This window comes from Varroa destructor, unplaced genomic scaffold, assembly GCF_002443255.2.
Source record: "Varroa destructor unplaced genomic scaffold, Vdes_3.0 BEIS01000001.1, whole genome shotgun sequence".
Lineage (NCBI taxonomy): Eukaryota > Metazoa > Arthropoda > Arachnida > Mesostigmata > Varroidae > Varroa > Varroa destructor.
This window is the reverse complement of record NW_019211454.1, coordinates 30,111,287-30,136,760: the sequence shown is the minus strand read 5'-3', so window position 1 is coordinate 30,136,760 and position 25,474 is coordinate 30,111,287. Positions and strand designations below refer to the sequence as shown.

The following is a 25,474-nucleotide window of genomic DNA, read 5'->3' as shown; positions in this document are numbered from 1 at the left end:
CATGTGGGCGACAAAACCAAGCGTAAGAGATTTATTTTCATACCTGATGAAAACAGGAGAAGGAAGAACCGTTGTGCGAACTTGTATGCAGCGGCATAATTGGTAGTCAAATATTAGCAATACCAATAACCACTAGGGGATAATAGGTGTACATATATTAAAATCGAAAGAAAAAAAAACCCAATGTATCCTTAAAAGTGCGTGCCCGGAAGAAAATTTAGAAAAAATACAACGATACCTCGTCCTCGTACTGTCCTTACGAAGGCTGCATATACATCCAATGCTCGATACATAAATAGATTTGTTTAATGTAAGGGTTTACAAAAGTCATACCTAGTTGTGAGTGTATGCAAATGGAACGTGCCGTTATGAATGGCGGACAAGGTCTGTATGTATGCCACAATCGAGTGCCGATAGCCGTTCTGAGCACGTGTAGGCAACAGGCCGACATGCGCTGAAGCACTTCAATGCACGCACTATATGCGGTACGATCTGATGCTACTTAATCGTCTCGTAATCGTTAAGTCAAGGTTTTGTTCAGACATCTCGCTAAACTCTCGGTTCACGCATAATTTTAAACGAATCGATAAACCTTGAAAATGTTTAAATAAAAGAACGTGCGAGTTTTCAAAGTAGGTCCCGTTAAAAAACCACTCCTGGCGAAAAAGTCATTTGTGACATTGAATATGAGGAGAGTTATCGCAGCGAAGAGATTCGGCTGGTTTATATACACGTGTGTGTTACTTCTAATGTAAGTAACAATAGTAATTATTGAAAAGTCAAATATGAGCAACTTCGTACATGAGCGCTAGCTCAACAGTTGTATGTATGTATGTATGGATATGTAACGTATACGATACGGGTTTGCTATCAATTCTACAAGAATAACTACTATTACATGTATGTAGCAAACAAAGGGCTGACAACAGCGGGTTTCGCGGCCTTTTATTTGAACAATGTTTATACCAGAACGTGATCTGATGAAAACTTAATAAGCTAATGGTTCCAGGACTTGATTTACTTTTATGAACCGGAGCTACGGCAATGTGCATCGGACGTTCAGTCAGAATGAGAACATGGCACAGAATGAAGTAGGAATAAGTCGCACCAACAACAACAACAGTGGGTGCGCTATATGTGGAGGTACACTGCTACGAAGAGTGGCTCGACACACCGTAGCGCTCTGTTTACACCTTCAATGCCAATGCCAAAATCAATGTATAACAGCAATGCCAACTCCTGCGCGCCATAATCTGCGCAGCAGCGCCGTAAAGAGTAAAGTTTATGAGACAGGCGCCGACAGTGGCGTCTGATGCCTTCCTGCCTGCATTAGCGGAGTCATCGGCGAATAAGAGCGAAGGTGAAGCAGTGTCTCGTTCGATGACGCTCGCCAGACAGACGGAGTAGAGAGAGAGAGAGAGAGAATCTCTCGCGCAACAGAACGACGAACGAAAGGAACAGGATAGAACAGAACGAGCTGCAGCAGCAGCTAGAGAATAAACAACAATCTGTGTGGTGTGTACGCGTGGTGATGTACGCTGCGATGAGTCGGGAGAGTACCATCACCAGCGACAAGATGAGCTGAGCTGAGCTGAGGGATGTGTACCTCTATGTAGCTTCTGCTGATACGATCCATGCCCAATTGGATGGAGCTGGTTCCGCCCCTCGTAAACCTTCTCGTGAAATCGTTGATTCCACGGCGCACGGCCACATACACACGAAACGCATTGCTGCCGTTTCACATATGTACGAATAGAAACGATATGCAAGGCTCCCTTCACAACACGGGACGCTACTGGCGAGCCAGCACCCAACGCAGCCCCTATCATAACCGTCTCATAACACAACTTACATAGATACACGCATCGGCCTAACTGCCAACATCTTCGCAAGGCTCTCGGTGAACTGTGTCCTCACTTGTGTACATATAGGTGTACTTGAGTTCGTTGCTACAGCTTTAACCTAGGTCCAACCTGGTGTACCTATACGCAGTGACGAGACTTCGACCAGAGTCTACACTTCAAGAGTGTCGTGGACAAATGTAGTAGATAAGGAATTCTTAGGGGTTAGCGGGGTATGGCAAGGATCAGACCAGGGGCTCAGTGGAGGATGGAGAGCAGTCGCGCTTCCTTTTAGTGTGACAGTGCCCTAGCCTATCGGTATCCGTTTGTAATGGCACGCAACTAAGAGGAAGAGGCGACAGGCTACGTACGCTGGCTCGTTTGACCTCGGCCGCCGGCAGAACCAGCAGCAACTCGAGATATTGCAACGAAGCAAATACGGAGAGGGAGGGGGGAGACGAGCCTGGCTTGCGAGCAAGCGATTTAATCCTTTGAGCTACGACGACCACTACCAGATACTAATAGAATATAGCAAACAGGAGCAGCAGCGGTTGGGCTGTCTGGTATGTACGAAGCTGAGGCGATGGTGATGGCCTGCTGCTGAAAATGGCAGCAAAGGGTGGTGTATCAGACGCCTTTGCTGCAGCATGACGGCTTAGAGGTGCTCAAGAATGGAGCCAATGCTGGTAATGGTAGCCGAGGCTTGACTCAGCCCTTCTATAGGCCACGAATACCACGAATACTTGGGCGCCTGCGAGAACGCCGATGGCGGTAGTGAATATCGAACGAAAGCCTTAGGCGCAAAGGATACAGAAAGGTGGCAGCTAACGCAAACTAAAGAAAGAACACATACACATATCTATTTGGTAACACAGCAGGCGAAGGACATTGACATCCGTTGCCGCCGCCGCTGCTGCTTTTGTTGTTGCTCAACCAATAAGGTTCGGCTTAGTCCTGACTCTGGCGAGGCGCCTTGTGGCCAGGCAAATAGACGTGTTGGAGATTACGTAGCCAAAGGATAATAGTGTGACCATAGACATTTGCAACTCATACATTTATCGTATCCTGTTGGTTTTCTATGTTGGCCGAGTTGTACGAAGTCTGTGTTTTAGGTGATTCAGGACGTGGATCACGATACTAATCATAAGTTCCAATGGCGTTTATAGTGTTGCTAGTACAATCCCGCTTTCAACCAAACAAACGCTACCCCGATAAACTCCACTCCGCATTTGTTGGACGCGTGCTAGCACACCGAATATCGGAGCTCGGATATCACAAGCAAGTAAAAGTTTTGGCATATATAGGCAGGCATAGATAGATAGATGCATGTATGTTAAGTGACGAAACATATACAACGATGAAACGCATCTACAAGGCCGATTATTACTAGCGGACTCAGCGGGGGTCAACGCGCGTGCCATACCAACCAATAAGCAAAACTTGACTGCAATTGAGATGTAATAAAGCTTAATGGAGAAGCTGTCATTTCAACAGGATAAGCATACTCTCGACCGGTTTCTTACGTTTTGTTTCGAAATACCTTACGTACAACGGCCCTTCATAGATGACTACTCGACCCCTGTGATTACGATGACCATCTAATGAATATCTGGCGGGGTAGTGCGCTACTTTTTGTTCAAGCTACACAGACCCTGTACTTCACACAAAGAACTTCTCCGCTTCTTCGCTAATTCTCTCTCGTTCATTAGTTAGTTAGTGCGCCTTTGACAACTGGATTATAAACGTCGTCGTTAATACAAAAACAATTTAGTGTGCTAAGATCGTATAGAGGCGAACACGCCTGATTCGGCTCCTTATGTTTCTATGGAATTTGTCTGCTTGTGTATATAATACTAGATGAACGGGCCAAAAATGTTCTACTTTATGCATTATCTCACAATACCTCCTCTCCCACTTCCCCTCTCTCTCTATTTAGATATAATAAAGAGCTGATACAGATGGCACGAGCACTGGTAATTACTGCCATTGTCACCAGTGAGTAGCATGTTTATTCTCACTTGGCACCTTTGCTATCTGACTTGAACGAAATATTGCTTGTAACTATTACTTGATATCGTCCCTGGGATTATGAATATCGTTTTGCACTGTTTTTTCTCCGTGCATGTGAATTCGTCAAAGATGTTTCAATAGAAAAAGCAGACAGACACACCACCGTTGCTTCGTTAACAGCCAACAAAAACGCCTTATTCGCAGAGTATGGCCTCCGTGAACGCACTCCTCGTAGTAGACACGATTGACTCACGTGCGTGATCTTAGCGCGCTCATCTCATCTAGATTCGTCCATAGTGCAGAAGTCATTCAGTCATTTATTGATCGTCCCGAGGGTGAGTTCTATCTGCAATAAAATAGTATCCTGGAGAGCCTCTATGACACCAATGACTGGACAGGCAGATGAACCAGAGTTGTTATGTCTGGTTCGTCCATCGGATCGGATCCTCTGCTTGCCCTGTCCTCATCCGCTTGTTCATAGGCGTTCTTTCCCCGCGCCCCTTGACCCCCTGCATCACACCGTCCCTGGTCCTGGTCATCATTCTCTGACGGTCGACGAAGCTAAACGCGCTCGGAACAAATGAAGGTAGGTGATTCTATGAAACGAACCGAGTGCGCCCTGTGTTGACGGCTACATATAACAGTATACTCACTCAGTACAAGACCTACCCCATGGACGACGAACAATATAACTACGGCCTGGTGACAGAGTTTTATATTCCGCTTATGATGTGGCTGTTTCTGTTATTTGTAAAACTGTTAATACGCACCAGGGCTGAGTAGGTCGCTAATAGGTATCTGGTCCATACGAATGGTGGTTGACTTCCGTTGAAGCGCGAAAGACTATAGGCCCAATCTCGAGCATTGAACGGATGAGTAGATGTCAAGTTTGTATAGACTTCTACGAGATGTAACATTGCTCGTTCTTCCCCTGTACTTTTCTCACATTGCTATAAACACACATATTTACGAGTATAGCACGGGCGGCAGAGCGAGTTATCAATTTAAAACATGGATTCACCGCCAGCACTATTGAGAGCTCCTGGCCACTGGCATCGGTTGTGCTGGTACTGTTTTGATACAACCCCACAGACACACAAACCCAGATGCATACCCACTTGTCGATATACATGGTTTCCGCTAGAGTTGGCTGTAGCTGCCTAACCCCCGTTGCGGACGTTGTGCCTTTTCGTTCGCGTCGACATCCCGACATGCGTGAAGATAGCAAAACGCAAAAAGAGCTAGCGGTGATCCTACGCAAGCGGCCTTCATTTCAGACGCTCTCGAACACATACGAACCAGTGTACGCTTTTCACCTCGAAAGGCAAAAACGACTCGTCCACTTACAGAAGTTATCCGATGCTAAGTTGGCATTACGAAGCTTATCTGATGCGCCACGAACGATCCCAAACACGAAGGAGAAAGAAATTTGCTCTCATCAAGTATCGGCGAACGCACTATGGGATCCGCTGTAACATCACTTGTTGATGACAATAATCTTTGTCAGATTAGCCACACCCGTCGTTGCGCAGCGAAAAAGAAGTCACTCTTCCATATTGAAAGCGATTTCTGAAATTGTGCCATGCATAGGGCTATGGCAAGCAGGTACAGAACCTTCGGGATTCAATAGCGCTGAAAATAACAGGGTGGATTGGGGGGTAAAGGGGAAGGGAATAGCGATCAATAGCATCGTTTGCGACAGTGGGAGTCCTTGTGCGGTAACGGCACTCTCATTGTAAATCTTCACTAAACTTCATTCAACCCCCGCGTCCACCTCCTTTTTATATATGACCAGTCCTTTCCGTGCTAGAAACAGCCTACTCACGACCTTTGATAGCAGCTTTAGTGCGTATAATGCTTTCAGTGGGGTTGTGCTTCATTCTGGTGCGAAATTACACTATAAAAAGCAAAATCCCACAGTTCAAGAACGACACAGGAAATAGGAAAAGATTCGAGCACTCAACCCCTCGAGGTTTATTAGCAGATTTTTCCTTTTTCTATTCATATAGTTCATGGAACGATATATAACAATATTTTGAACGTTCCACTTGTCCATTTTCGTAGATATTTTGGGAACTTTGTCAAGCTGCTAAATCAATACGCCTGTCTATAGTGATTTCTTTTTTATCTACGTTATTTTTCGAGTTAGAAATGAAATTCTGTTCCAGTGATGATAAGCAGACGAGAAAAAAGCCCTCTCTTTCGGTGTACGCATTTAAGTTCCAAGTGAAAGATACGATAGAAAATGATTTATTATTTAAAATTTACAGTAAACATTAGTGAGCGATAGTAGTGAATTCCATTATTTACATATGTACATAATCAGGTACACGTATATACGGCGATAGATTCGTTGCTGGAGAGGCGTTCTTGGAAGCTGAATAACCATTGTTGAAAATACGTATAATGCATATAACATATAGTTCTGGGGGCGTCTATATGGGGGTTGCTAAATTGCTTCCGTTAGTTCTATCGGACAATAATAAGATCTTTAATAGCATTTTGAGAGTCTTTTTTTAAAGTTAGATACTAAGAGGTTTTAGCCTAGACAAGAGAAGTTGTCTGAGAATGCAAGATTCATGATATCGACGTTGCCATTTATCCAGCGATAGAATATTCGTTGAAAACTAGAAGATAATTGCTCTAGCAATTTCTGCCTGATTCGGACAAAGTTAACGAGGTAATGGTGATCGTAGACGTGGCTCCAGGCCTTCTGGCGTAGCGGTAGTTCTTCTTTTCGAAGGTGATCAATATTTGTTTTTCAGTAGTACTATAGCGAGCAAAAGAGGAACAGCAGCAGATCCTCTCGGCTGGACAGGATATACATAGACAGCCACTTATCACAAGCACACTGTCGCTTGATTACGATTGTGCGTATGGAAGAGGAACGCATGGCGATATGTCCTGCTGGCACAAATGGACCCTGCCAACGCGGGAAAATATATGGAAAGTATATATACTTACATGCATTATAATAAATATTAATAGCCTTAAGAGACAGACACTAACGCAGAGAAACTGGAGTCAATAGCGTGTCTAAATATAGATGATACAATTCTATTTCAATTGGCTCAGAAAGAAATTATCGAACAACTCTCAGTTGGTAAGCGTCCATCAATAAACGCCAACGAAATAGTGACATCCCAATTGACACGTATATCCCCATAACGCGGCTACGCCATTAGAATGGTCAGGTTTCAGTGGACGCGTACGCTATCGCCTTTGATGTAACAGCCAAAACACACCCAGAACTCGAACAAAATCTGCATATCTCAATATTTACATATCATATATATGTCCTTGCTTTGTTTGTACGTATGCACAGAAAATGGTTCTAAATAATCGGCCTGTGTTATGATCAGTTCTTCGAGGACACTTATCGGACGAAGGTGCGCGTATGCTTAATGCGTAAGCATGCCTTTATTTCGTATCTGTCTTCTTTTCGGAGAGACCTCTTGCCTACGACTAATTATTTAGAAAAAAAACATCTCAGGTAGATGAAAATATATTGCTTAATTGCGTCGAATGGACTGTACGACCGCATGGGGACGCACTCGCGATATAGCCGCACCCGTCCTCACGCTAGCGCTGTTGGTAACGTGACTTTCCGCGTAGCTTGGAGACACACGGCCGCCTAACTTCAGATCCGGACACAGGAACAATTTGTCCCTGCTGGAACTTAATCGTTTGGAGTAATCCTTGCCGGCTTAAACAGCGGACGTGACACATCGCAAACACTTTTCCCATGCACAAACAGTTAAAGGAGCTAATTTTCGGTCGTCACATTTAAGCTCAGGCTAAGCTTTGCTGAACAAAAGTCGTTCTTTTTATACTGGTGAATATAGACATGTTGATAGATATGGTAAACAGGCAGGCTTACCTGTTCTGAAGCATGCTGTGCTGTAACGAGACATGGCCGGCAGGTGTTGTTGCTCCATTGTTGTTGCTAGCGGTGTTGACGTTGTTGGTATTTATGCTGTTACTGTTGTTGGGAGTTGACGCCAGATGAGACCCCGGATGACCGCCGGGCGCCGGCGGCGATCCGACACCGCCCATCAGTCCTGCGTTCCACATTCGATTCGCTGATCTGAATTGAAAGCGTCCGGTCATGTTGTCGTATCATCCACATGAAGAGAAAACGGGCAAATAGGAAATCAACGAAATCAATAATGCGGCCAAATAAACGTATATATTTCGATCTCTCCGCTGCCTCCTGTGCATCATGTGTTGACATGTTTCTGTTTCATTCTAGTAATTGTTGAAATATATTGCATTTTTGCATAACATTGCGTATCATACGATGCATATTGATCCAGGAAGTGTGCATTTTCTTTCAAATCAAATATGGGATATAGCGTTTTAAATGGATGCTTGTTCATGTTGCTCGATGGCTACCAATGTACTGGATATTATTACTGTTTGTGAATTTAGTAGCGAAGATCCAGCTATAGATAGATCTTGAACGTTGTAATTCCCTGGCTGTCGTTTACTGTGAACAAACGCAAACGAGAATTGACGACAAAAGGCTAGGTTCTACTCGTCTATACAGCAGGCCCATCGTATGCGCGCAGTCAAAATTGCTAGCATACGATCATTACCGCCATTAGTTATTGTTCCTATTGTACTGCTTCGTTGCTCAGTACTGCTTCACTTGGCTGCCTGTTCTCATTGAAATCGACATAATTTGATACGTCGTCATCGTCATCATCATTGGCGTCATTTTCGCCATCAAATGGGGGAAGATGGGGCAGAGGTGGGAGTCGGCGGAGCAGTCAAGGGAGGAGGACCAGAAGTAAGACGACAAATCGGAGTCCGCAGCGCCAGAAAAAGTCAGAAGAATAAAACTGCAAAGAGTAGAAACGAGTCAATACCGAGCAAATTGTAAATGGCACCAAGTGATGACGCCAATGCGCTTGCTTCGCCAGATAGACAGTCATTCGAAGGGCAGGAAAGACTTTTAGCGGCGGCGGCGGCGGCGGCGGCGGCGGCGGTGGTGGCGCTGGTGTCAGCAAAAGCAACACCATGCGCCACTATTGATAGCGGCGACCGGCGGTAACAGAATCGAAGATGAAAATACAGCAGAAAAAAGAGCGTACGATATCTTCTGATCGGCGCATACTGCGTTCGCTCGCCTGTTGCTCTTCTGTGCTCACGATGTCATAATTCATCAGAGACAACCCGAGCAGCAGCAGTAGCAGCAGCCGCAGCATCTTTAGAACATCGTCAACAACAACAACGACTAGACGAGTACCATCACGTCCTCCTACTCGTCCTCGTTCTTCTCTGTTTCCTCTTCGTTTTATTTTTTCTTTTCCTTTATTTCTGCTGCTGCCGGCGCTGCCACTATTGTTCATATATTGCTGTCATTAGCGTCTCTATAGATATCGTTACAGCATTGTTGTTAGCGCACGTACATTGATCATACATTTTCGACCAGCGTTTCGAACCAGTTTGGCCGCCGAATTACCTCTTATAAGAGTTGTCGTTGCTGTTACCATTATTATTATTATTATTCGTGTCTTCGATGCTTTGAAAAGGACGAGTCGTGATTACATACTGCAATAAGCATATATACATTTAGCATTGCGATTTGGGCGGTTGCTTGGCGGCCGCTAGTAAAATATCATAGGAGGCGGATCCCTACCACAAAATGATTGATAGTAATAATAATGTTTAAAATACGTCTATTCAATGATTTTCATATTCTACCGTCTCTGAGTGGGGCGCTTTGTTGCAGAGGGACAAAATGTCAGTGGAACTATTAGTGTCACAGTCAAGTAAGCTCTCAGATTTGTATTAGTCAATTGGTGACTTTCTTGATCGTGCCTTTGAAACTGCTGAGAAGTCATTTATTAATTGACGAACTTTTATGCTTCACTGTATATTTACATAATTTAGAAATGTCAGTACTTAAAAGTAATAATATTAATTATTATACGGTCTTCCGTTGTTTGCCTTTTGCTTTAGAGGCCCACAAATCTGAAAACCATACATGTATGCCATTTGTTCGATATATTATAGTGTGTTTTGTCTATATCGAGCATCATCATAGCGGTTAGCAGCTCAAATCTATTCGAGATCGCGCACTTGTTGTAGTTCGGCTATTTATCCGGTAGCAGATCCGGAAGTTCCGCTTGCTTCTGTTTTTGTATAACAGCGTTAATAAATTGGACCCCAACATTTTGTCGTTTTAGCCCAAGTCACAGTAACATCGTCGACCCATATCGGTAAGCAACCGTTCCTTTGAACGGTCATTTATTAAGGTTGACTAGATTCACGAGCTGCGTACATCCATCTTGTCCTCAAGTTTCCCGTCTACTCTGAAGCAGCTGAAACGGCAGTGAGGGTGGAAGAAGAGGTGACGAATTTAATAACGACATGTATCTTAAGGCTCACTCGGGCTAGAACGCGTTCTCCGTTTTACGCTGATTCACTCGTTTATATTGTCGGTATTAAGTGCTATATGTTGGCTATATATGTATATGTATCTAATTTCTGACTGCTCTTCGATCTTGACTTCAGTTAGATAAAGGGCGAATGTTTTTTTTTCTTATATAATACTCATGACGATCGATTTCCTACCGTGCAGCTAGTAACATGCTGCCATAACAATAGGTACTTGTTCTTCATTCTTTGGAACAACACCTCTTTTTTTCCTGCCGATATTACCGACAATCCAAACAGGGGTCCAGAGACGGAAAGGACGTCAGTTCGAAATAGCCGATAAGTCGACGCCACCCTATCCGCTAACGATGATGGAGTATCAGTTCACTTTACCTCGCCTATGATAATGGGTCAAAAGCACACTACACGTATACGTAACAGAGGCGGCGGTAGCAGCGGCAGTAACGATAACGGCCATAACAGCAGGTCAACAAGCAGGCCAGCAACGAAATAAAACGTACAGCGTCAAAAATTTGTGGCAACGAAGTGGGTAATCACAGCAGACGCACGAGGTAATCTGTATCACAGAATCTGTTTGGGAAGATGGCGCAAGATATCAGGTCGACCAGAGATAATCACAAGCGTTGCAATGTTTAAAGATATCATTTGATACGGCGGGGAAACGCCTGAGTGGGTGGGGCAAGTAAGAGAAAAATCATTCAAAATGAGAAATAGAAAAAGAAAGCTTGCAGCCGGCGAATTTACTATGGAGGAATTCGAATTTCCAATAGTGTAGGTGTGCATCTGGCTTGCTCCAAACACAGAGTGATGATATAGCGGACGAAAAAAACATGGACAATTGTGTAGAACAAAGATGATGAACAATGAAATAATTGATGTGTAAATCAGTTATCGTGAACATATATATATATATATATATCACTCTTGATAAAAGATAGACAAAAATGCAACGGAAATACACAACAGACCTAAGTCTCTGGAAACACCGTGTTAATAACGATAACTGTTTGTAGGTTATCAACAATAAGCGTTCTTTGCTCTAGCCTAGTCCTGTGCGAATATAATAGGTGAAATGCTTGTAATATGGTTTATCTCAGTGTTTTGGCTTGTTTCTCACGAGGTTCAATGAGGTTACAATTTCGGTCTATCCCTGCGCGCGTTACTTTAATGTTACTGCTTGTTTCTCCTGTTCCCGGCGTGCAGCGTTGAAACCTTTACCAGTAATCGCAAAGGTCACTGAAACGTTGACCTATCTAAACGGGTGTGATAATTGTCATGATAATATATCTCCTAATATATCCAGTATTTTGTTATAGCACTGTTATCACCGCGTTTCCATGTGTGACATAGAAACGGTGCGGCTTCCGACGTGCTACACACTCATAGTGGCTAAGCTGAAAATCTTGGTCGAGTTTCCTACCTATATTCTTTTCTGTTCCAGGAGGTAGTTGTGATATTGGCCCGACGTAATGCCTAAATATTTGTATAATTTCTCTCTATCAGCACCTTCCCTTGGATTAGAATAAAAAAATTGAAGGAAAAACCAAAAATCCTTAGGAAAAATCACTACTGAACTTTTGAGCGTATTAAACGCCAGCTTAAGTCCGTGCTTTTACTGTGACCGGTCTTCTGTTTCTGTATTTAATAGGACCGTCATCCTTAAGATAGTGCATGACTAGATGGTGTCCACGTCATGGCCGAACAATACATTTGGTTTCTTCAACCTCTTTCTATTGATGAGACTCAAACACAACACCTTAAATCCTTTCTGTGATCGTAGTGGTCGTATTCTCCTAATTCTGTCACACACGACGGGAACAAAATAGCTGATATCGGACAGCTCTACCTCAGTCGTGTAAAGTTTTTCAGTTTGATGTTCTCTGTAGCGGATGATCAGACTGTTTTCCTCATATAATAAGCTAAATATCGCGATCTATGCCACGTCCGTCGAGTATTTATCAGAGCTGGTCTGTGCTGGCTTTATCGTACGCTCTTGTTGCATCCAAAAAAGTTTTGCTCTGGTCCCCAGCTATCTCTATTATTGACGATGGTATAAAAATATTATTATCTATGCACATATTATTCCGGAATCTATTTAGAATTTCTACGAAGATTTCCTGTTTCTTTGTCCTTACCTCCACGCTGCGACAGATCAACTTTACTGTTAGTCTGAACAAGATAGAAAGTCTTGCGATATAAATATAGGTTGTAAGGGTCTGCACAAATTATGTATGCTTTGTGAGTGCGCTGCTATCCTGCCACACGTTTTTGCATCAACGTATCGCTATGCACTATTTTCTGACATACGTGCGGTGCCCTTTTTGGTTTTCGTACGTACGGGTATATTACCAGCTCAAGTGTTGGCGTCCTAGACTTCCCTCCCTCTATTCCTGTTTTCAATACCCTTTCATTATCTTAGGATTTCGCTAATGTTTTGTTATCATTGTTTTATCTGGCCAATTGAATAGAATCGGAAAGCCGTTCTACCACTGGTAGTTGTTGCGTCCGTTTGTGCCAAAATACCCACTGTTAAGGATTTTTTTTCCCAATCCATCTTGTTGCCCAATTTGCCTCGGCCCGATCTTCTTCCAAGCAGTAGGTAGACTTGACTACTGCAAATCTGCATGCGCACACACGTGCACATTTACATGCACACGGTATGACGTTTGTGGAAAAAATGTGCGTTTCTTAAATCCCCACCGTTCGCTTTACCGTTGTCAAAGGTCTTTTGTTGCTTCGCGTTTAGTAACCCAATCGACGTGTGTTGCTCTTTTTGGTGGCCGGCGTTGACGAAGCAACCCCTGTTACTGCTATTGCCACTAACAGCCTTTTTACAAACAACGTCCGCTTTTGCTCCCTACGCCCACTTTGGCTTGAAGCCCTTGTTTTAGCCAATAGCAGTGTTCTTTCACTGCGCTATTGTCGTACTCCTTCTGCATGCAGAGCGGACGGTTTTAATTAATTGGCCGAAGCCTGCTGCCGTCATGGATGTCATACGAAGTTCGCATCTTACCCATCGCATATTCTTGCCTTTCGTACCAATTCGATTACTTCTTCAAACTCTAAGGTTCCACTCGGAGTCGAACAGAACCGAGAGTGAGACAGCAACAGCTCGAGTGTAACGAAGGGCAAACATTTTGGGAGTTCTGCAGCAGCAGCATAGGAAGCCCGTAGACGTAGGTGTGCTATAACACGCACAACTTTACGAGACAATTCAGATGGAGGCACCTCGACCCCCTCTTCAGCTAGCGAGCTAATTAATCAACGAATGTGTGTCCTTAACTTCACCTAGTTTGTAGAAACAAGGTGAAACAAAGATATGAAAGGGTGAAATCCAGTCTCGCCTTTTATTTCGGCTGCGTTCGCTGCAAAAGCCAGCGGCAAATGTCTCGCACACGTTTAGACACGACAAATACTACAAATCACATATTTTCTTTCAATGTAAATTTCTCCACGACAGATCAGCTATGTCATAACGTCTTCACATTTAGCGTCCGATACTGACTGTGTGTCCGCACAGTTGTGGTACATCGAGGTAGCAGTTGCAGCTGTGCCCTGGTGATCATCACCGGTTCTGAGGTCAGCATGGTGTCCCGTGGATGAAATGCCTCTGAAGGGTAACGTCCCCCCGCGTAGGATGAAGCCAACGACCAGTCGGCCAGTCGGTACCGCCACGAGCCAAACCGAGAACTGCGAGGAACATGGATCTAGGGCCATAGCAGCGTTTATTCGAGAGTAGGAAAGACAGGGGAAGAAAAGCAGGAACGACAGCCGAGTGCAGAGAACTCCGCCCAGATGTTCGCTAACGAGTTGGCGAAACCTGCTAGTTGGCCATCGGAACGCAACGGCCTTTTCCTCCTATTGTTCCCTTTGCATACCTACCGGCAAAGAACTGTTAGGGTTAGTATGAATGGCAAGGTTCAGCCGCTAAGCATTTGTATCTTTGAAAATGGTATGTGTCTGTTGAGAAATGAACGTGTGCATATTGTTATCACACGATTAATCACATTGTTTTTATCTGCGTTCGAGCCACACGCTAGGATGGACAGTACGTCGAATTTATTCGTTTATACGTAGGCTAAAACTCTCAAATGGGAATAGATATGGCCCTAATATCGCCTTTGTTGATCACCCACGGCCGCAAATCCTTATTTTATACTACTCAACCGAATCCAGGATCCGTCTTCAGCGCGCTAGTCCTAGTATAAGCCCGAAATGACTTAATATGCGAAACAAGCAAAACCTATCTTATTGAGGATCATTGTGTGAACTGAACAACGAGTAAAGAGTAAATTCGTCACCTTTGGCATTGACGAGCGCGTGCCGTCCTTCTGTCGTCGCTGCGATTCTATTTGAAAATGGTTTACTTATTGCTTCTTCCACTTTAGCAATCTCTGGATATCCAAGGTAGAATTATAGTTTACCTTATTTCGCCTTCTTATTGACTTCGCTACGCTGGAAGTAACTAGAAGCGTATCGAAGAGCGCGTTTATCACTCGCAACGTTGGCTACACGAATTGTATCCGAACCAGAAAAATAGTAATATAATAGTCCGAACATCCAGCCATAGCGGCAAATCATCTCTGCCGGCAACGGGCGGCGGCCACACTCTACGAAAAGCCCCAAGGGCTTCGTTCGACACGCCTGTGCCGTTTATCTTTTCAGCGGTCGTCTCACTGCCCGTTAAATGATGAACCCGTTTTCTCTCCCCTTTTCGTATGCGTTATTTCTTACTGTATCCTATGCAGATGCGTATCTGCAGCACGTACGCCTCCTCGTCTGTGGACCTGGTAAGCCTCCCGGTGTCGTCTGCGTTGGCCAGGTGCAGGCTTTCTTTGTTCGTATGTCCAACATAAAATGAGATGTTTTCGCCTATGTTTCCACCCGTCGCCCACTGATGGCGCTACTAACGCAGTGACATACATATTGCTGTGATAGTTACAATAGCTATCCCAAACGCTCGTCAGCTGTTAAACATTCGCCGGATAGCGATTCATACACTTTGCCAATCTCAAAGCGTGCGCTATTTATTTCAGTTTACCGTTCAACGTTAATCTAAAGAAGATACGAGAGCTGTAGCAGAGAAAGCCCGAGACGGACTATTGCTTCACCGGAATTGTACCTCGCAGGCAAGGCTGCCTGCCTCACCCTCTAATAGAACAGAATCAAACCGGCCGACCGCTCGCTAGGCCGCAGCAACTACGTGGACACAGCACCACTTATGTCGACGAACGGCCTGATCTAGCAATTAGCTCTAGTAACAATCACACAAAGCTTGCTAAAAAAAAACGTGAAATCACCGATGGCGACGATGGAAGGATCACAAGCGTACATAAAAGCAGCAGTATCTCAAGTACTCGAATTGGAGTCATTCTCGGGTAGAAGAAGCTGCACTTGGGCATTTCGACGCGGCCGTCGAGCATCAACCAGCAAAGCGGGCACCGACGACTTGGGGTGGGCGGGGAAACGAGCCTACCGTATAGACAACGGCCGCGATTAAAGCCAGACGACCTGACTAAAACAATCAATATTTTCGGCCGAGCAGCGAAGAGACGATCGGTGAGGAGCGGCGAACAGCTCGGAGTACTTAAAATGAATCTACCTCAGTCAGTTTAGTGGATTGGGGAGTGACAGTGAGCGACTGAGTTATCGAGAAGTCATTTTCTAGTTATGATCGGCATCTTACGCGCACGCCGACTACAGTCGACAGCTAGCGCTTGTTACAGGAAACCGTTAGCCAGATTCTGGTCCTTCAACGAGTTAGGAAACTGGATGAAATCACTTATGCTTATTGCTTTGGCCTGATAGAAAGTACGGAAAGAAAGGTGTCAATAGCTAGACTTAATAGAATACATATTGTACGCGTGATGAATAGAAAACGCGGGGCAAGTCTGTTTATAAAGTAGATTTAGTAAAATAAGGTAATCAAAGTTTAGGACCCGCTGTACCGAGGCGCTATAGTAGTGTCGATGGTGAGTTTTATGCACACCAAAAATACACTCTTTGTTACCTTGTGGGCACCTGAAGGAAAAATCCGTAGGGTTTATGAATGCTGCGAAAAAAAAATTCCCTTATATCTACTGTCGGTGGGTCGTCGTCGTCGTCGTCGTCGCCGCATATTTCGTGTGTCGTTCTTTGTCGTATCGTTTCCGAGGCCAAGAGCTGCAGCTCTGCGCAGACAATCGCTCCGCTCGCGGCAGCGGCCCTAGGAGTTCTTTTCAGCTGATCACAACACTGGGGTCGACACGGCTGGCAGTGGCGGCGGAAGCAAGACTCCACCTTTTTGCCTTTCTTCTTCTCCTACTTTGACTGGACCGCTGCAACGCTAGTCTGACCCTCAACAGAACGGACCATAGATACTGAAAGATCTCTAGCTTTGTTTGAACTGAACACACGCATCCCCCAGACCCCCCGTCATTCCACTACAAATTCTATACAACGACCATTACGAGCATTGCCAGTACACAGGCAACACACGGACAGACAATCGACCCCACCCTTGATCCCGTTCCGAAGGGGAGTTCACACTAAGGGTTACAATACATTTTTATAAGTTTTATCTGCTGCCGAGGCTGCAGCGGCTGCTGTTCCCAAAACAAACCAACGAGAACCGACCGAACGAGATTGTCGAACGGCTCGACGCTCGCCCGGTGATGTTCACCAACAGCAGCGGTAGTAGTGGGGTCAGGAAGGGCGTAACATCACGACGCGTCGTTCAGGGTGCCCCCGAACTGGCAGGCTGGTCCACCCCACAACACCCTATTCCTAACACAGACCAACAAGACGCATATTGAATATTGTACTACTAGGGCTACCATTCGATCCAAATCTATTGGTCCTAGTGGAGTTATCGTCGATACTCAGGTCCCTGGATAACGAGAGGCAAGCAACTTCAAAAGTAACGGAAGGAGCAGCAACGGAAAACCTGCCTACCTGCTTCATCCCCAGTTCAACTTATAATTAAAATTGATTACAAAGTTTCTCCTGATAAAGTTTAGTTGTATTATTGATATTGAAAATTAATATAATCGTAAAAATTTACAAACCAAATTAACTTATTAATTCAAAATGTGATGCTTAATTTCGTTATTATTATTCTTTCGGAATTTCGTTAATAGCCTGTACGTCGATGATGCACTTAGTAACCAGAAATCAGCACCAAACATTTTCCAGTAGTTGGCAATAGAGCTAATGAACTTTTACATACAGTGTAGTAAGTAAGTAAGTAAGTAGAGCTTCTCGCACACGTCGAATAGGTAATCTAGTTAAAAAAAAAACCATAGAATGTGATATTAAGAACAGTTTCTTTCATCTTTTCGAGGGTACGCATCGGGGAAGCTGGCATATATCATCGCACTATTGTCATGCCTTCAAATCAAAGAAATTACGTCATCTGACGTTCGAAGCTAGTTAGGTAAAAAAAAAAAAAAAGTTAAGTAAATAGTAACAGATAAATATACAGGTTAAACAGCGAAACTCTAGCAAAGACCGTGACTGTTTCGCCTTTATCGACTATTGAAAACTATGGAGTTGTACCACTTCAACTGCCTGTACGAGGATTTTACATAACCGCAAATATTAAATAGTGTATCTACAATTTGTTATTGTTGGTACAATATTACCTTACCTTGGAAAAAAATCACAGGTTCTATCGGGTCCGTCGCATAGCAACCTATGTCAGGATAAATTCCTACGGATACGGTAAAAAACAGACGACCTAAGCAGACATTAATAGAACGAAGTAGGCGTCAGAGGATACAATCAACTGAATTTTATCGCTAGTAGCAGATACAAATAAACATTGTACACACGGTGTGGTACGTTGCTCTGTCTTCGGGATGTTTTGCCATCCTATTCCAGTCAGATATCCAAACGAACGTTAATGCTTCGCCAGGCTACTAGTTTTAGCTCAAAGTTTGTGTTATACCAGTTCATCGGACTGTTGTGCTACCGAGCGAACAAGCCTTTCCTTTCTGCACCTTCCACACCTCGTTCTCGTTCAGCATGTGGCACCGGTATTAACGGATGCCGCGCCTGGTTGGTTCCTAGTCGTTGTTGTTGTTGTTGTTATTGCCACGTTGTTTTTTAGACGCCCGCTCTGTGCCTCTTTAGCGCTGCTGCTGCACTGACGTGAACGGGCGGGCGAGGGCACTCTCTGTGCCACCCGCATTCGCGCAATACTCACCACTCCACAGAATCACTCCCCATCGCGCGCGCTCTCCCCCTGCACGAGCGGCTCTCATTCCCTTTGTGCGGCACACGCTCGGTCTTTTCCTTGGCTGGCCAGCTTCTCCTGCATGCTGCTATCAAGTCCCATCCGAGGACCCCTGTCTTTGCAGTGGGCGCAGCAGGCGCTGTGCAGGCCTGTTTGTTATATTCCCTTTATTGCTTAATTGGGTGCACATTTAGCGAAATTAGCATCAACTCCTTTGCCCCTAGCCGGACTGGACTGGCCTTGCTGAATCCCCTGCCTCTTTCCTTTGCTCTTGCCTGGATCCGCCGCAACTGCTGCTGCTGCTGCTGATGCCGCCATTTTAACTCGAAGAGTCCGCGCTTCTACTGCTGCTGCTTCTGCTATTCGTAAAGCGGTGCTTTCGCCATCTCTGCTCGAATGCTGCCCCTTGAAGCTTTTTGCCATTTGCCTTTGGTCCCGAGTGTCGCCTTACCCAAATAGTTAGGTAAGCTCCCTTCAGCTCACCCCTTCAATGCTGACTACCCATTTACCCTTGCTGTAAGCCTTACCGTTGCCTGCGATTTGCTTTGCAGAATGGGCAATATTCAATAAAGGCCGTCCGGGCCATCTACGCCATTTGATGAATATATAATTTCGAAACATGATGCACAAGTTTTGACACATACTTCACTATGTGTATACATGCAGACAGTAGGTCCATGCTGCCAGAATAAAGTACACCTAAACGGCTGTTTCCAAGTGTAGCCACCTTTGATGCGTACGTACAAAAATAACCCAGACAACCTAACCTAAACATCGCAACATTGACACCGAATCGAATGTACTCCGCTTATAGCTAAGGTGTATTCAGATAACTATGCGGGAGGAGATCACTGACCGAAAACCGTTTGTAAATTTACGGGATTCTATAAAAACAACGATATCGATTTAATTAGAACGGGATGAGACGAGACCGTCGATGACCTGGTTTTCGCGCTGATCGAATAGAAACTATCCCCTTTTCGATTCCTTAATTAGCGACGGTCTTGCTTCGACAAATCTTTCACCTCAATCCAGCATTGTTTAACGAATACTGCATTTTTTTTTTTTTTTCCCCTAAATTCGAGTCAACCTATTGACGCTGAAAGCGATCCATCTTTTACTTATTTTCAGCCCTTCCATTAAATGCTCTAGTGTTTTCAGCTGGACGCAATGCCCTCTGTGGCGGTAGCGTGTCAAGGCTAGGATTTGTAGTCACCAAAATGAAGCAGTCGGCTAAATATGGCTGACTGTAGTACGAATATTATATAATTCATACTATAATAATAGAATGGTAGCAGTAATAAAAAAAAGTAGTAAGTTGATTTTGTGTTTCGTTAGTAGATGAAATACTTTTTCATTACTGTCGTTGATTGTTACGGTCAGATCGCTTGTTTAAGATGGGTCGATTGTTGTTCTCGCCAGGAACCGGATTTGGGGAAGCTTATACGCTGCTGGCCTTATTATAACTTTCACGTACCTTTCAGGCCCGTGTCATGAGCCTGTTATCGGCAATGACGGCAGCAGTGACGGAAACAAACCAGTCCAAAGAGCCAGGATAGCGTCGTTCGCCTGTTCTACAGTAACCAGCCGCTGTCTCTATTAATGCTGGCACTGTTAAACGTGGGGACGATGCTAATACAGAGATAGTGCCAGCACCCCCAAGCCGCCTGCTGCTGCTGCTTCTTTCTGTTGTTTGTCGTTTGTTTAATAGCATCGCTACAGGCAGTGCCGTTGTCGCATCGCCCTGGTGACGCTGTGGTCAGCCAATTGATCAGCAAAAACGAGTTCTGCAGTTTACTAGAATAAGATCACCACCAGTTGTAAATAATTATCTTAACACTTTTATACATGTACTGTATGTATATTTGCGTATATATGTTTACATGCATTTGTGTATAAAAAAACGACAGTGAAGAGGCGCTTCTATCAGATATACGAATCCTTGCATGTTCGTCGATCATTTATAGAATGGCCTAGTTGTCTATAATGTGGCAAGTGAGCAACTTCGAAGTGACCAACGTGTAGAGAGAATGTAGCATAGAAATGTATATTCAACTCAAAAGTATGTCCTGGCTAATAGTCCTAGATAATTAGAATGTCTTTGACTTGATAAAAAATTGACTAAATGTTTTTTTTTATTTACTATCGTGCTTGTTTTTTTTAGCAGGCTTAATTTCAACAAGAAAAAAATGTGCATTCGAAGAGACCTATCTGAGCGTCACACTCGCGGATTTCTTCTGTTTTGAAAGGTTCACGGGCTCTGGGACTAATCCAAGCCAAGCTCTTTAGTCGCTTGCTTTGTTCGTTAGTTTTTTTTTCTAAGATTAAACCATATTTATTAAATTTTACCCTCGCTAATAAAAAAAAAAGGCGCACATAGAGAAGCTTTTTTCGCCGACTATCATCTATTGTCAAGCGAGGAAAACTGGAAGCACAACCCATTTAACCGGGAAAGGCCTGTAGCCAAAAAAACTCCTATAACTTATCGTAACTGCTGTTGAATACCGTATAAATAAAGACTCGTCAAGCTTCTTGTTAATTTTTGTTTCACTGACTCTTTTCTCTAATTTGTGCGGTGTGACCCCTTCTCGTCTAATTACTGTTATCGTTATTTGTGCGCTTGAGAAATAATAGCTTCGAAAAAAGTTTTTTTTTTTTTTTTTTTTATTATATTATCTGCTTGCGATCTACACAAAAATGTATCTCCCTACATTTACTTTATTAAAAACAATTCACAGAGACAGAATTCTGATCATGCACTTATTTGTGATTTGTGACGCTGTTGTAACGCTTCTATTGTCCGTTTCTAGCCCAATAGCCTTTTCGGTACGCTTCCGTCGCGCGCTTTATGCCCTTTTTCTGACGGCTAGGACATAAGCAGAATGTATTGCATCCATGTGTACTAGGCCAGCAACTATTTGCTGTTCAACGATATTTCTTTTTTGTCAGTTGTCAAGACTACGCAACGCGATGCTAACACTGCAGGCCACGGGTAAATATTCTAGACACGAAACCGTTTCTCTAAAAAGAAGGCGTTTACGCTTTAAACAAAGACGAACTTGTCTCAATGGGCAGTTGCGTTGAGCCTTTGTATAATTATTTGCACACATATAGACACAGATGCGAAAATTGCAAGTGTAGGGTATTTAAGTGTTTGTATGTGAGACCACCGGCAGAGTAAATGTAATTTCTTTGTTTAACTTTGCTGTAGACGTTTTCATGTTTGTGTTTATTGCCGATGTTATTACGATGTGCGAAGCAGAGACAAACAAGCGTCCCGTCAACAGCGGAAGCACCCTCTTCTAGCCCGCAAACAGACAAATAAACAGAATATAAAAGATGCACTCAGCCCGCACAATTGTCCATTATAAATGATGACAATTATAAGAATGATTTGTACCGAATTAATTTCATTTACGGCTCACGTAATACGGCTCATACACATTCTTACAATGTGCAATTAGACGGTCCCATAATATAGCGTTTTGATGGCTACGGAAGGCCAGAAGGTATTTTCTTCTGTTGTCTCCAACGTTGCAAAGATAAAAAAAATCATCATACAACAAACATTTGAAAATATTCTCAGGTTATTCTCATTCAACCCGTTCATAGGCCTGTCGTCCGCATGCAGACCTTTGCAATGATTGCTTAACAGGAAGCAAATTATGTAGACAAAAGATGCTGGGCTGGTAAGAAGGGACTTCCGGAGCCATGACTACTTTCTCCCTCAAATGAAAAACTCTTGGCTGGGTTAAGGAATAAGTCGACCATGGAGACGCCAGCTGCAGCAAATGATCGCAATCGCGCAAGCAGAGCGTGATGGAAAGCGCGCCGCACAGAGGTCATCAGCAAGGAGAACCATCTGCTTCCTTCTTTTGCTCCTTGGTACGAGCCTGCCTCGCTCAACTTTGCTCTCTTGCAACTCGTACCACAGTTTCATTTCATCCTATTCTCAGGCTCTTACTATTGTTTGATGTCAATGACGCACACCGGCCTGATCCGGCAGGTGCCAAAGGCTTTCGATGTCGTCGCCGCTGCTGCTTAGAAATGGAAACAGTTTACTTTACTTTTGGCAATGATGCGCCGCTTTAATAGCTCATGGGAATTTTAATACTATACTGTTAGCAGCGTAGTACGGCGTGTATAGAGAAGTAACGGCGTGGTGATCAAATATCGAAGCTGACAATCGCAATAGCTTCGGTTCAAGGTAAAATTGTATTTATATTCGTAGGAGCGGAGAAGCTGAAGTTTGAACTGGGTATTAGAGGAGCAGGCCCACAGAGTGGACTGTGCCTTTTTACTATGAATAAAAACCGCTTCATGCTCGTTTTCTAATGGTCCTCAATTTGATTTGTGGATTAAACAAAAAGTCATTTGAAAGGTTATATCTTGGCTTGAGAAACCAATGAATTTCGATGGCGGAAGCTTTAAACGTTAGCTCGTTTCGATTATTGTCATGTTTTCTTCTTACACAGGTTTGAAAAGTAATCCGCAAGTGCTTACTGGCCTTTGCTTTGACCAGTTTTTATTTTCATGTTACAAAAACGTTATATTTTGTTTAGTATTTCAAAAGTTGCCCCTTTATTTTTCCAAAATCGATTCTAATTTCTTCGAATGAAAAGTGAGGTATAATAATAACGTAATTAAAAACTAGAGCTGGATTTTGACAATTTGCAACAAATACAGAGAGGAGCGCGACTTCCGTTTGTTCAATAGAGCTTTTGCCCAGCAGGTTGATGGCAGCGGTTCGTTAGGTATGCTTAATTAATTTAACCCGTTATATGAATCTTTAGTTCAGCTAGTTTAACTGAATAACGCTTATAAATAGCTCTTGCCAGGTAAAATATCCAGCGGTAGTGTAATGGCAATTTTTTAAATTCTACCCAAAAATCTTTAACAGGTTTACCAAAGCAAACTGTAGCACGTGCAAACGAGCGACACAGACCAATGGGAGGGAAAAGTTTTTTTTTCCTTATTCAGTTTCAAGTCTGTCCCTGGTCTTATCGCCCATATAGAACTAAGCCTTAGACAAAGTAAAGCTTGCGCCAGTATCATCACATTTCCTCTATGTTCAATCTATAGTGGCTAAATAGAAAAGAACGTTATATTTTTTTTACCTTAGACTTCGCGTAGACAAACGGACACAGAGAAAAATCCAAGAAAAACCAAAAGACTCACTCATCAGAACTTCGTTTCTGCTCTATGTCTGCTGCCGCGGCCGTTACTGTTGCCGCCTAACTGGGCCAAGTGATACGGTAGTTCTCCCAGCAACAATTAGCAACGCGCGCAACAGCAATAGCAATGGCGGATGACGGTGCCGTCGACGAGGAAGCGCTAAAACAATTTTTGAATCCAAATCTTCAGTATTTTTCTACCGGACAGAATGGAAGACGAAGCATATATATATGTGTGTGTGTGCGTACAATCGCGTGAGACGATAAGTTGTTACCGACGCGTTCCATGTTATCAGTAACGCTACGCGTCTTGATCGTCCTCGCCGCTATGATGATTTTTTTAAATAGAGACAAGTGTATGACGGACGTCTCTGTCGAATGAAATCGAGACGTAGCGTTAGTTTGCTCGGACATGTTTTGTTCGCCTACTTTCCTTATATAATATGGGCAGAAGAAGGCATGGAGCAGTTAACAGTTCGAGAGCCAATGTTTCCTTTGTTGCAAATTAAAGCGGCAACAATGAATCTAACAGTTGGAGACTTCCCAATAGAAGATCAGCCTATATATAATGTATATGTTATCTGATCGAACCGCGTTGTCCTAAAAGGCACAAACGTACACATGAATACGAATGCTGTCACTTTCCCGTTGAGCTGGCAACGATGAACGGCCCCAACAGTCGAGGCTGGCAGTGTCAGCATTGCAAGCGCGGGTATCGCTATGATACTCTGTGGCCACTACGGCACATTGTCCTGTTGGGACACAGTCGGGACTAACATGACGGCCGATGATCAGTAAGCAAGTTACTTCATTCAGGGCATACGTGCAGCGTTACTCGATCGCGGAGCAGTGGGGAACAATCGTTTCGTTTGCGGTAGCGCCCCGCTGGGCCTTACCGGTAGATTGGACCGAACATCTGCACCGGTAGCAATCAATTGGCAAAGTGGTCGGTTACCTTAGTGCGTCCGCCGATGACTCTGACGTCGATCGGTCGGAAGAATGCGACGACTTTCTTCGATTTCCGCTGTCTGCTATAGTGCCTCGCATCTACTCAGCAGTATTCTACGGCTCCTACCACAAATACATCCGATGCCATCATCTCGTACTGCCGTTAAGAGTGCGCATCAGCTCACTTAGGGTCACACCTTCACACTGTTAATACAGTAAAAGTGTCTAATAGGAAGTGAGCGTAGTACTGATCTAGCAAGCCAGTCTGATCAGAAATGTTAGTCAGAGTGCTATCGGATGGCTGGCGATTCATTACTGTTATTATGTAATCAATGTCAGGTCGGCTAGTGTGGTGGCCGCTTATTTGCCACAGTGGGGGGTCAGCTCGCGGCGTTGAAACGCTGTAGAACGACCAATCCCATTTACATACGCGACAGGCGGAGTGTAGATGCACGACGAGGTGCAGAGTTATTGTTAGATCCACAGAGTTGCATTTCTGGTCTGGCGTGTGCCAGGTGGATAAAGACATCACACTATCTAATACATTCAGCGTTGATTCATATACGTTGCATTGATCAAGAACCACCCAGAATTATCACAGTTGGTCGTGTCGATGAACATGTGCGTAGACTGCACTTAATCGCGCGTATTCACAGGTGCCGCTTACACGTCAAATATAGACGGACTGAGAAGTCGAACAAAGGCTCACGTAGGTCTAGTAAAAGGCCAGTCCAGCGTTCGCACGAGCAGAACAGATGTTCCAATGATATAATCAATTTTCTTATAGTGGATGATTGCGTACAGAAGCATGCGTCGCCTGGCCATTTCGAGACATGGCACCCATATACTAGCACAAACATTCGAGTCGCAGTAGCAATGCT

The 25,474-nt window shown here is 44.0% G+C and overlaps 1 protein-coding gene across 10 annotated transcripts in view; it reads right to left on the bottom strand.

Annotated features, from left to right (window-relative positions):
* The window catches only part of LOC111243268 (uncharacterized), a 165,509-nt gene that overhangs the window by 110,912 nt on the left and 29,123 nt on the right, over positions 1–25,474 (bottom strand). For 6 of the 10 annotated variants that reach the window (XM_086980541.1, XM_086980532.1, XM_086980552.1 and 3 more), the window contains exon 2: positions 7,732–7,938. The exons of 1 other annotated variant lie outside the window; for it this stretch is intronic. In XM_086980541.1, coding sequence (XP_086836667.1) covers positions 7,732–7,938 — 207 coding nt within the window. Of the gene's footprint in view, positions 1–7,731; positions 7,939–8,267; positions 8,751–13,761; positions 14,135–14,557; positions 14,931–25,474 lie in introns of those variants that run through there. 3 more of the 10 variants (XM_086980546.1, XM_086980568.1, XM_086980562.1) reach the window with 3 other exon arrangements.